The 13,657-nt window shown below is 36.3% G+C and overlaps 1 protein-coding gene across 4 annotated transcripts in view; it reads right to left on the bottom strand.

Annotated features, from left to right (window-relative positions):
- COL25A1 (collagen type XXV alpha 1 chain) overlaps positions 1–13,657 on the bottom strand; it is a 310,589-nt gene that overhangs the window by 143,359 nt on the left and 153,573 nt on the right. For all 4 annotated transcript variants that reach the window (XM_032686841.1, XM_032686843.1, XM_032686842.1 and 1 more), the window contains exons 3-4: positions 9,414–9,458; positions 7,331–7,338 (exon numbers count right to left, since the gene is read on the bottom strand). In XM_032686841.1, the coding sequence (XP_032542732.1) occupies positions 7,331–7,338; positions 9,414–9,458 (53 nt within the window). The remainder of the gene's footprint in view (positions 1–7,330; positions 7,339–9,413; positions 9,459–13,657) is intronic.

The raw sequence follows: 13,657 nt of genomic DNA, 5'->3' as shown, positions 1-13,657 counted from the left end.
AAAGCAAGAATGAATGATTTGAGGTACAGTTCAAGCATTAATTAAGTCTGTCAAAGTATAAATGTTAAGATCTTAACTACAGCCTTCTCCATGGCACCTGCTAAGCTGCCAAGCTGCCAAGCTGAACTCAGCGGTGTAGCCTAGAGAGACCAGAAATGTATGCATGCTGTCAACGAAATGACAAACCACCTTAATTCCTTTCTCTACCTACACAAGTTTATTACGAAAGAGAAGGCGGCAATTACTAAATCTGCAGAGAAAAGTACTAAAAAATGCATTTAATTCTTAAATTACATCTATCCTATCTATCTACCATCAGCTATAATTCTTTATTTATCTGATAGATGTATGGGGTTGTGTCATTTTGAATTGATGTCAGCTGTGAATCAAAACTGTACTGACTCACACTAGCCCTCAGTATCCTAGCATTTTGTGCTCAGTTTTTAATCACACACTGACATCTAGAAAGTCCCATGCAGAGATGTGGATTTCACAATACTGGAGGCCATGCATTCGAGATGGAAATTGCTGGTTTAAAGAGGGTCTTGGTAGATCTACCATATGGAAACAATTGTCTGTATTACTAACACATTGAAGTTATCTATTACCATGTTGTTTTATTATTCTATTAGTTTGCTACATCCTTATTCGTAGTGCTATGTATAAGATGGACTAAAATAGAAAGTTTAATGAGTTTAAGCCGGGACACACTATGTAGGCAGGCACAAGTAATTTTCTTAAGTCACCATGTGAACTTTCTACTTCAGCTTATCTACAGAAATTTCTTCTTATAATTTTAAGTGAGGTAAAGGGTAGAAATATCTTTTTATAGTGCTGGCTTTTACAGATGAGGCAGTTGTTCCTTCACTGTCATAGTCACAGATACGGAATATCTGTTCAAGGACTCAATTAATATTCATCCTGAAGAGTCACTCATTTTCAGATGAATTTAAAGCACTGGCACCAGTTGCAAACTTTTTGAAACAATGGACAAGGAGTACATGGTTTCAAACAAATAAATCTGTAAACCCAAGAATCTTTTAAGATGGACAGCTGACCTGACTAACCATATCTCTGAAGAAAGCAGAGGATTCTTTCCACTCCCTGAGAACAAGCAAGGAGTTTGAGGCAAATGGATTGACTCAAAACCTCATGTCTCCCAAGGCAATTACCTCTATCAGGACTAAATGTAAGGATAAAGACCTGAGAAAACACATACTAAAAATCACAGTACAAAGAAGCTTTCAAGATTTCAGATGTTCTGAATTTTCTGTGCATTTAAAAGGAAAAAAAAAATTAGAACCTCAAATAGTTATCAATGTTTCACTACCAATCTGAAATTTATTGCAAAAATTTTGCTGGTATACGTTTAAGAGTTACTTTGGGAAAACTCCAAAAATAAAAAGTAGTTTGCAAAGACACCTATTGAAAAAAAAGAAATGCTATAGAGCACAAAATTTCTATAGGATCACCAAGCCAAATCCTTAGGGTAAGGTCAAGAATTGAGACAGCTGCTCCTTGAGCTCAGACAATTATATTTTGGTACAACTGTGAAAAAGAGGAGATCTGACCAGCCACTAGAAATACCACAGCTGCTGCAAAATGCTTAATATTGCCATAGGCTGTGATTAATCACAGACGAAAAACTCATGATCTTTGCTCATTTCTTCTCTTTTGATTATTCCAGTTCTATTTGTTTTACAGCAACTGAGCTGCCATAGTATCTGAGGTTGAAAAACTTGTATTTGGATGGGATTAATTTTACATATATCAACAGATATTGCCACTTACTACACATTTGCCTATACAATTCCAGTCTCTAAATGGAGACACAGAAGAAAACAAAATAGCACTGTAAAGACAAAGCAACACAGCAGAGTAATAAAATGCCTTTTCCTAATTTCTTACAACAGTGGTTTTCATGTTCTTCCCCACCAGGCCTATTTCTTCCAACTCGAATGCCTCACAGCCCTTCACTGTTCTACCTGGAATACTCTTTGCCTTTTGTAATACAGGAACAGAAAGGGAGGTGGGGCAAAGTCAGAGCCTTCTAATAGCAACTTGAAATTCTTTACATATCAGGATAGCAGCTTTTCTTACGGTGTATTGGGAAAAGTTTTTATGAATACAAAAATCGTAAGTATGATGACAAAGACACTTTCTAATCTAGAAGGAATCACATCAGGCTAAAGAATAACTGAAATTCTCTATTTGTAGTCCTAAGATTTGTCACTTTGTTTTCTTGAGACAAGTAAGTCTTTTATGAGCTAAGAAAATTTTAAAATAATTGACAGGTTTTAACAAGTGATGATATTTTACACTTACAGAATAACAATCTCCAATTTAGACACATCCTTTTCTGCTAGAGAGGAATCTGACTACATTTCTTGAAGATGAAACAAGGATGTTAAGAGAAAGAGGATTTAATACAAGGTACACAAAGCATCCATGACCCTCCAACAGCTCCTAAAAGTCTTGTAAATGCATCAGGCACTCTGCAGACTGGAGAGATGTAGAGGAAATTTCATAAAAGAGTCTTCTCTTTTATGAAGCAATGCTTCAGGTATTTTCATATTCTGACACTTAATTCTGAAGACAGTGTAGCTTTACCACCATACATGTGATAACTTCCAGGATTATTTATTTGGATTTTGAGCTTGATCTGCACTCTAGCTTGGGAAAAGTTGTAGGAAAAATTTTCTCTTTGCTTCAATTTTTTAATGGAAAACAGTACATAAGTCTTACCCATTCAACCAGCTCGTAAGATTCCTTTTCCTTTGTAGAGCACTGCATGGCTTGTGTATTAGGCCTCTTCACTGCATTCACAAGCTGTGGGGTATTTTTAGTGGTTGGGTTCTTTGAAGGGGGGAGGCTTGGTGTGTTTTTTTTATTTGGGGGGTGATATTTTTTTCCAAGTTCTAGCATTATTTCTGAAGTGACACTTATACAAAATCCCTGCAACAAATGCCTATCATCTCATTCTCTAATGTTTGTACGCTCTTTTGCTCTCTTTTATTTGAGAAGATGTGATAGCCTATTTCAATTTTAAACTCAAAAGCATTACAACTCTCAGTTTAGTCACTGTCTGTTATACAGAGCTTTTAATGAGAAAAAAAGGAGTTGTAATACCACTGTACACTTTTTCTGGTGTTCATGGTGCCTTAAATAATAACCAGTTAATCATGGTCTTATAAGCCTCTTTATAACTGTGGTACTCATTAGCATTAAGTCCAGTTTATTTTCTTGATTTTTGATACCATATCTTCCTGGGAACTTAGATTTCTCACTGTAATTCCATGTACTGTTATTTTTATTACTTCTTGAGGTAACTTTAAAATTAGAATGAACACAGGCAATGAAAAGTTAAGTCTTGGGGAAAATAGCCGCTCGCTCTTGTGAGATCACACTTGGTTTTGGCCTATCAAGCAGAGAGTTGTTTAGGTTATATGTGGTAGACATACTTCACTATCCTCACAGAATATCCTATAAAATCCAATAAAGATTAAAGCAGTAAGGTTTCTGCAGGAGTTAAGGAGGACTCTGGAGAAATAACTAATAGCCTTTTCATAGGGCTGTATAAGTACTTTTAAAGTGCATTGCACTTGCAGTTACATATTTCCCATTCAAAGCAGGAGGATATGACCGTAACTGAAAAGATCAAAACATCCAGCCATGTGACAACTTCCAAGAAGCAAAGCCAAATTTTATTCCCAGTCATTTTCAAACAGAAAGAAGCAGCACTCAGTCAAGTGCTGAAGGCTCACATCTGCCTGTGTGCACACGGATGACTGCACACGTGCAGAGAAACGCATTCAGATGAAAGGCTGCCCATAACAATACCACTATTAGACCCAGCAATTTCAATAACATGGCTCTGAAGAACCTTTATTCCTTTCAGATACCTCAACAAAACTCTTCAAGAAAACAAACTTATGCACTCACCTACACAGATTAGGTGCTCTAAGAGAAACTGGAATGTGTACTTGGAAACCTGATAATTGGTTACAGAATATCCAAGCAGGTTTCTTGATACTGATGATCAATTCCTCACCAGCTGTCTATCAACTACTTGTAATAGTGAATACAGACACTGGATGATGATCCATTGCTAACACTACTCTGTAACTACAGTAGATAAAGGTACTAAAATAGGCTGTTCAAAAAGAAGTGTGGCCAGTACACATTTCTCTCTGCTTCAGTCTCATGAGACCCCATCTGAAGTACCGTGTCCAGCTCTGGGGCCTCCAACGTAAGAAACGCATGGACCTGTTGGAGTAGGTCCAGAGGAGGACCACCAAGATGATCAGAGGGATGGAGCAGCTCTCCTATGCAGACAGACTGAGAGAGTCTGTCTGGGGTTGTTCAGCCTGGAGAAGAGAAGGCTTCAGAGAGACTTTAACGCAGTCTGTAGTGACAGGACAAGGGGCAACGATTTTAAACTAAAAGAGGGTAAGTTTAGATTGGACATTCTACAGTCACAATGTTGTGTACATATATTGTTCCTGAAATGTATCCACCAACACATTTAGTCACTAGGCTTCTAATACCCATGTGACAGCAGGCATATACGTCTTTCTTTGAACGGGACACTGCAGACAGCTCACCTGACTACTTGAAAGAAATATATTGTTAACAGATTTTAGAAAGATGCATTATTTCATATATTTTTTCAGGCAATAAATCCTAAAGATATGAATGAAACGGATAGAAAAATGAATTGCATCCATTATCAGAAAATTACTCTGTACAGGCAAAGCAGCCAACTGCTAGGATCTCTGTCATACCATTTTACTCTGCTCAAAATGCATTGAACAAAGCAGTCAGGAGAAACAGGACAGAATTAAAAGATTCAGAGGTTCTTTATGGCAACTGTACAGATTTCTAATATGGAAAACTGAGATGCAGTATCTTTTTAAGTTACAGTAAAAAATTTATTGTGTATGCAAGAATGTAGAAACTCAACACAAAATATGCACAATGTCAAACAATCAGTGCACTTCATTTTGCATTGTAAATAGTCTGGTTGTTTTCAAAAATTTGTCAAAGTTTTTTTATTTTGCTTGTTTTTAAAGCAAAGTCCTACATTTTCTAGGCATCTGAGACACACATACGAAAAAAAAAAAAAGGTCCTTTTGACAGTAATAAAGAAAAACCAAAATATAACAACAGAATTCTAGAGTAATCAAAAATCGCTATCATAAATATATGATGAGTTACCGGATAGCCATTTCGCCCTGGTAGACCCTGGTTGAATGAGATGAAATGGTAGGACAAACATTAACAACACAGTCTTGACATATGACATAACAAACATGCAGAGTACATTACTAGTAAATTATAATTTGCATATTGCTTATTTTTTTATATGTGATGATATTTCAAACCAATAAATATGAGACAAGTACTACACAGTGAAGAAGTGAGGCTTTGGCAATGGAAATCCTATGTTTTAATTTCAATAAACCCTCTTAAAAGGCTACTGACTACTTCTGATGTTCACTGAAATTCTATTTTTTATGAAGAGACTGAAAGGCATGTAGACTGAAAGGCAATATGTGGCTAAAAAAAACCAAAAAAGGGGTTTAGTGCTTAGGTAGTATTTGATTCCATTAAAACACAGGTGCCAAAGAAGAAATTTGAGATTGCTCTAAAAGATCATAAAAAAAATTTGAAATCCTCAGCCTTTGAGTGTTATTACATGCGATATTCAGTAGTCAGGTACAAAGAAAATAAACAGAGCACTGCAGCAGCCTTTGAAATAAAACATACACCCAACCCCCTACAGTGTTATGTGGTATATACAAATATTTTATATTTTAAACGAAAACTATTACCACAGTCTCCCTGATGAAAATAATAACTAAGTTCACCACAGTTGCCCCTAGCCAGTGTCTACATAAATATAAAAGTGAATTAGGGAGAGATATTACATTTTTAATGACTTGTAACAATGCCTTACTGCCAGTCAGCAAGATGAAGTCTTGTAAGTTTTGAGTATAAAACTTGGAATTTAAAGTCAGATGGTTCTAAAATTATTAAGTTTTGAAAGCTATTTTAGATTTGTGTAAATATTGCTACAAGTAAGACTTTTTTGTGTGTTTTTTTTTTTTTAAATGTATCTATACTGAAACAGTGAAGAGCTGAAGTTAAAGACATTCATAATGAGGCACATAGTAAACTTTAGCCATGTTGCCTTGCTACAGGCAAATAGTTCGTATCATGATTTATGTTTGCTGTTTATGTTTCACAGGATGACTGCAAAAGAAATTAGGGAAAACAAGTGTTTCTTTTAAATAAACAGCATCTTTATGCATTAAGCCTGGTTTTTCATTGATAGCTTGTTAAATGAATTTGTCACTATAAATTGCTGAGCACATGGTCAAAATCTTACAAGGATAAGTAATACCACTGCTCAGTTTATACAGTTTACAGTGAAACCATTAGGTCACAGCAGGGATTCAATGTATTAATTATTCTTAAACATGCATGTAGCATATGGTAATACGGTCTTGAAATTTTTGTGGAAATACTACATTTCCTAAAGAAAAAACCAGGGAAATCTGCAAACTGTAAAAGAAATCCTGTTTCAACGGTCACAGTCTTACATCATATGATGTGCATGGATGGCATGGCAAGTACAAATGTTTGAGATATATGTGCTCAGTCCTGTCCTTCAAGTGAGACTTCTGACCTACTCTGGGAATATACAAGGCAAACAAAAGGCAAACTAAAAAACCCAAGCAAAAACCAAAACAACCAAAAAACTCCAGAAGAAAGAAGCTGTTTTCTTACAAGAAGGATTAGCACAAGATTCAACTAACTTACTAAACTGAATAGTACTATTTAATATTAATTTTACTCAAGCACTTACTGGCTTCAGTAGCAATTACAATGAAATGAGCTGGACAACCTGCATACCTATAAAAGAACAGGGAGCTTGTACCTCAAGACTTTGTGATAACTGCAGAGGAAGTTACTATCCAGCAAAAGCAGGTAGTCCAGTCTGGACTTAGGATACGCACACATTTTTATACCGCAGTAAAATATCAAGTCACAAGCAAAATAAACATAACATACTTACATGGACTTGTGATCCAAACGGCTATCGGGAGTGCTGAATATAAAGCTTAATTGTTTTACAGACTTTTTTTTCTTATGGAACTTTCTGATTAAATTATTCAGCTCCAAGATACCATATCTGTATAAACGTCAAGATTCCCTCTTGATTATACATTATCACACATCATCATATGTCACGGTGACAACTTAACAGGATCTAACAGATTTCTCCCTGATTCTGGAAGAACCAACAATGTAGCACTGTACTTACAGGAGGTCCTGTGGGGTGGGGGAGAGGGAAAGAAGGTAAAAAAAAGAGAAAAAAGAACACGTAAGCTTAGGAAGCTATTAAAGAAAGATACATATGTATGAAGTCAAGCACAAGGCCTCAGGATTGTCAGTGAGCAGCACTGCTAATACAGCGTGCACATTTTCCCATTCAAGTAATCTTTGAATTGCGCTCCGAAACTTGCAAATATGACTACTGCTTAAATGCGTGCACTTACCTTACCAATTCTTCAATTACAGTCATGCAATCTTATGAAAATGGCTTCTCCATCCATTTCCATGCAATTTCATGCCAGTCCAAAAATACCAGCCACAGACTACAATTCATTTTGTCAGACTCCACATAAAGCATATGTAACCACATCACCAGTTTCAGTCAACCACACACTTGGCATTTGATCACAGCTTGGCTGCAAAATTGCACAAAGTACCCTTGGCATTTAACCTGGGCATCTTGTCAAGACATAAGTATACTAGCATCTTCCAGCCTTCCAATTTTGCCTGTGAGGGGAGGTTTCAGTGGCCACCTGACAGCGCTGAACTTTGTTTTCATCGCCTTCCTCTCTCAAGGCACACATATAAAATGGTCCCCATTAAAATGTCACACTTAGTGAAGTGATATTTGCACATTTTTTCAATTATTTAGACCTCAAAGACTTTTGTATAGCAGTTCTTGGAAACATTATCAAAGGGTCACAAATCAAACCTACTATTTCAGTCTTATTAAGTTGAGCAGCTGCAGCTCCCAAATCAATGGCATTTCATTAAGCTTTTATGCCTCTCTCTAATTTCTGAATAAAGTGAAGTGCAAAAGGAGTATAAAACAGCAGCAGCTGTACTTTGAGATTGCTTTTAATATTGACAGCCTTTTGGCTTTAACAATGTAATTTTTATTGTCCAGCAACTAAGGTAATGTCTCTATCCTGGCAAACATTCTTAAACAGCATTTTAAGGTGCAGGTCTGTTTTTAAATGAGAGATCAATTTCCTTTATTAATAGTTTAATATGTGTTTATTTGAGATGTAAAATGAATCAACGAGTATCCCACAAAGTAATTGCCAGGATCATTTGTAACTCAATCTTCAGCCACAGAATTTCCTTCTGCATCATAGCCTCTCTCTCTGAAGTAAATACTAAGTCAACACTGAATGGAAACACCAAGGTGACTTTTATCAACCTTTGGCAGGGATTGTCTTCAGTTTTGTGATTCAGGAAGATACAGAAAAAGTTTTTAAATTACCACGGCCAGATAAATTACCATGTACATAGATAAGAAAAGCTACAGAATATTTACAGAGATCAAGTTGATTGGAAGATTTTCCTAGCTGGTAGATTAGACAAGAGAGAGTAGAAATGCTCATTTTCTACTGCATCACCTCCAGAACATTCACCTTGATGAAAAATTCAATCCCGCAAGGTAATCAACAGTTTCAATTCCTGTGGATGTCAGCAGGAAGAGGTCCTTAGCATTTCACAACTTTGTGTCAAATGAAATTTCAAGCTACACACCACCAGCAGGATTCTATCAACAGCAACCTCCATGGTACGGAGTAACAAACCAACAAATATTTTTTCTTATTTCTCTTAGAACTTAAGTGCTATTCATTTCTAGTAAACAATTTCTCTCATACAGTCTACTTATCACATTATTTCCCTGAGTACTGACATTCTTGACATAAGGAAGTTTATTTCCTTCTTTATTTCCTTATAAAATTGTTCACCTCAAACCAAGGGGGCCCAATATAACACTGACACGGTGCTCCAGCTACTGACTTACATAGAGTTATTCTAAAATGTGCAAGTGTGAGAAGACACTTAAATGGTTTGACAATTACAAATGTGTTACCAAAGGTACTAGGTCGAGTATTATGAAGTGTGCCTACAAATTAATGATACCCAAGGCTAGAAAAGTATGCCAAGGGTCACATTTTTTTAACAGAGAAGTTTCAGAACTCTCTTTCAGAGCACACATGCAATACAACTAAAAATGAAGACATGCTGTATATGCATCCTCACAAAAACATAGACATCACATAACAAGGGATGTTATGAAATTGAAAACTTACCTGTCTCTCCTCTTCTTCCCCGCTTACCTCTTTTCCCCGGAGGACCTAAAAAGAAGATGGTGGATTGTAACTTTTTTCCTTGAAATTACATGAAGAATATAATTTCTTCTGATGTAGGGGCATAGAGGGATGTATTACACAAAGTTCAGAGACTTTGGCCAAGCAGGGGTAAAAGATAACCTGAATAAGATTTAGGAAGCTGGAGATAAATTTGACAGCTACGTTACCCACTAAACCCTCTCTGAAAAAAGGCTGGGAGAAACTTTGGAGGTCATCCAGTTCATCCCTTTTTTTCTCTTGGAAAAAGCTAACCACATCTAAATTATAACCGCATCCCCCCCCTCCCCCAGTATTTCACTGTTTTGACAAGTGGAACATTTCTTTATGTCCAACTTGCTGCACTGAAGCCCATCAATTCATGTGCTTTCCACCATGAACTCCAGAGAAGAAACTGTCCCTTTTCTCAGAAAAGTCTTGGTATTCCTCAGAATTGCTGCACCACTCCTTCAATCACCTTAAACCAAATACATCACGGGACATTAAGTTTTATTCAATTATTCCCATATTAAGCCCAAAGATTAGTATTTATTTATAGGAGCAAATCCCCTGGAAAATGCTTTTGGCCTCTACCTGAAAACATGCAAAAGATGAAGAAAGCATCACCTGGCTTGCCATCCCCCAAACATTCAACAACATTGTATGTGTTGCCAGACACAGTCTAAGGTGCTTTGTCTCCAGTTTATACTTGTTAGACATAACACAATGGCCTAGTTACTGTATGCTTTTTGCTAAGAAATCTTTATTTCTCATTGTCCTTTCTCCCCAAATATCTATATACTGCAACCAGTATCTGCTGCTAACTCTGAAGAAAAGGAAAAATCCTTTTTGTCCCTCATTTCTGCCTTCAATATCATTTTCTAAACCTGCAGACATCAGATGTCAGACTGCAGACATTTTCCCCCTTCTTCCTGGTGACCTTGACGTGCTGTTCCTGAAAATACAAGGAAAGCACACTTGCCTTCTCCTTGTATAGCTTGGAGGAGAAGCAGCAGCTGCGGGGATGACACACAGTACTGAAACGCGGCTGCTCTGAAAAGAGAACCACAGGTGGGACCCTCAAAGCTGCTGAAGAGAGGAAAGCACACAGGTGGAATTTCCAAAAGTAGTGATGCATGCAGGACCAAAAGTACCTCTGCTGTGGCTGTATCTCGCTGTTCGTAATAGATATTAGATGCACAGGTGGTTTTGTGTAAATAGTTAAGCAGCTGTCTGATACTTTAAAAATCATCTGAACTATTGTTCCAAAGCTTCTAAATAGCTTTGCATTATATATTTGCAGCAATCTGGCTTAAAAGATTAAGATACTGAAAAGCAACATTAGTGATACAATTTCAATATATATGGGAAACAGCATTTGTTTTCCAGGGAAATAAAATATTATTGATTTAAAAAGAAAGGAAGAAGGTAGAAGGAAGAAAGAAAAAAAAAAGAAAAGAAAAAAGAAAAGGAAAAATAAAAAAGGAAAAAAGAAAAAGAAAGTAGAAAAAGGAAAAAGAAAAAAAGGAAAAAGAAAAGGGGAAAAAAAAAAAGAAAAAAAAAGGAAAAAAAAGTAGCTCTTGTCTTGAAGGTAGAGAGGTTTATTCCTATCAGAGCATTATAAGTCTCACTAGAATTCTTTTTTCTTCTGTTTTAGTAATTACAATAGTGGCATAATGCAACACAAGTTTAAGACAATATTATACAAAGCAAGAATGGCATAGGTTATTCATAATCAAACCCATACTTAACAAGACAAGAATATGAAAAACAGCAAAAGTATGGTATTATGAAAAACAGCAAAAGTGTCACTTCTGTGTGGGGAGAACCCTGCAACTTCCTCCTGAAACACTCCATCCTCTGAAAGATATCTATGGAAACTTCTTACACAGGAAATGGCATGTTACAAACATAAGTTCCTACACACACCTCTTCTCCCCCTCACCCCCCCCAAACTAATACTGAAACCTTTTAGAGTCCTTCTGCATGCACACAGCCCTTCAGTGGTCCCTCCGTGGAGATTTCCTGGGCTGTCCCCAAGCTCACAACACAGCTGTGCAGCAATTTGGACTCATCAGAAACATGGATGTGCAGGAGAAAATTAAAAGGTTCTTTTCCAGGTAATGACATGTCATTCAGCATATAGCAAAAATATACTGCTAAACAGAGTGGTAATGTTTTATTTTATTAAAATTTAACTATGCTGTAGGTGTGCCCATGCACACACACAAAAAGCTCTACTATCAAGTTTCCTTTTGAGAAAAGAACTTTGAAACTAAAAAACTTCAGCTACAGACCAGCAAAAGGCATCAAAGTCACTGACAGAAAACTGTGAGGGTCATTTCAAGCTATGAATTTTAGGAAGGAATGGAATTTGTCCAGCAAACCAGGCTTCCATAGAGCACTAAGTTGCCAGTTTAGTAACTGTGCACAGTGACGGTAAAGAAGGGACTCCAGTTCAGCTCTCTTCTCAGACACCAAGTGCTGATCCCTTCCAAGCCATTATTCTAAGATTATCAGATTTAGATCTAAGTGTGAATTATCAGGAAAAATGGGTGTAATTATTGTATTTCCAAAGTAACCACATCACTGAGGATACAAAAAAAATTATTCTGGCCTTAGAGCATTAATCAAATCATACTACCACCCCTGACCATCAGATCAGCAGCTTTTAAGGGCCACCAAGTGATGTGCATCGCTGCTCCCTCTCATTAAAAGCTGTTTTGATTTCTGCACTATCCAAGTCTCTGTCAAGGTGGTGGCATTTGCAAAACTCATAAGCATTGTGAGACGAGAGATTGATCTTGCAAACTTCTACAAGGTTTTGGTGACCATTTGAGGAAATAGTTTCTATATATTTATCTAATTATTTACTTTTTACCAATACAAACTAATTCATTTTAAACAGTTAATCACAGATGGTTTCAATTCACAGAAACACTAATGCTGACATTTATGGTCATCACTAGATGACCTACTACTTCATAAAGCACACAAGCTTTCATGTTTTCCTGAACAGGCTGCTTTCTCTAAATCTTAACTGCTAACATCATCTGTAGCTCCAAGAGCTTCAAATTATCAAAACCCTGGGCATTTTTCTATAAATATTAATTTTCCATCTGTCTGTAATTTGATAACTTTGCACTAATTGGAGGATTTGGTAGAGACTCATCACAGCCAAAGGAGCAGTGGATAAAGTTATACTATGGACAATGTCAGCTTACATCAAGTCCAGTGATTGTTACAGCTTGCACAAAATACTCAACATGTAACACAACTACTCTGAACCTTTTTGCCTGGGGTAAAAAAAAATATCTCTATTCTAATAGCATCAGAAATGTCCACGCCGAATTGAATTTAATCCAGAGTATTTTAAGAGTATTTTGTTTTGAATAATTTTCATATTAAAATTATAAAAGAAATACAGAAGTTCAAAGCTCAGTGGAGTAAGTTGGGTTCATAAAGATTAATGATACTGAGCAAGAAGCAAAAGCTAGTTTATAGTAGCCAGCTTTGCCAACACACTTGTTTTCCTAAGATGACTACATTTACCTACAGGTAGGGAGTAAAATGCCAGATCAGCTGGTTTTAATTTTTAACTTTGTTTAGTTTCAAAATATTTGAAATTATTTGTTTCTCTCAAAACCATTTATGGTCTAAGTTTTATGAAGAGAAAACTTAAAAAGGATTTTTTTTTTCATTCAAATGTTTAAAAAATTAATGCCACTGTGATTTCATATCTATGAAGGGAGTTTTGGAATTGAAAGAATTAAAAGTCAATTGAAACTAAAAGTCAATTAGTTATGTGAATTTATCTTCTTAAGCAAAAACTGCTCAAAAAGTTTTGCCTTTCTTACCTACCATAAGAGACTGACAAACCCCACAAATAAACAGAAAAAAATCCTCCCACTCCTCACAAAATGGACGAAAACTCCTGTATTCTGTATGCACCTGTATTCACCTTGTTCTTTGTACTGATATATTTACAGCAAACAAATTCTACATTTCAAAGCAGCAGACTGAAAAAAAATGCATAAAATCCACCACATTTGGTGGATGAGACCTGGAGTCACTCAATCAAATGCTCTGCTGTCTGGTCATAAGCTTAGCTAGAAAGTCAAGTTTGTCCTAATTTTGAAAAGAATTACAGTGGCATTATCAAGTCAAAGGAAAAGGATTTATCCATCTTGGGTTATACCAAACTCCAA

This window comes from Chiroxiphia lanceolata, chromosome 4 (assembly GCF_009829145.1).
Source record: "Chiroxiphia lanceolata isolate bChiLan1 chromosome 4, bChiLan1.pri, whole genome shotgun sequence".
NCBI classification, from domain to species: Eukaryota; Metazoa; Chordata; class Aves; order Passeriformes; family Pipridae; genus Chiroxiphia; species Chiroxiphia lanceolata.
Note: the sequence above shows the minus strand (reverse complement) of the source record. Positions and strands in the feature narration are given on the sequence as shown.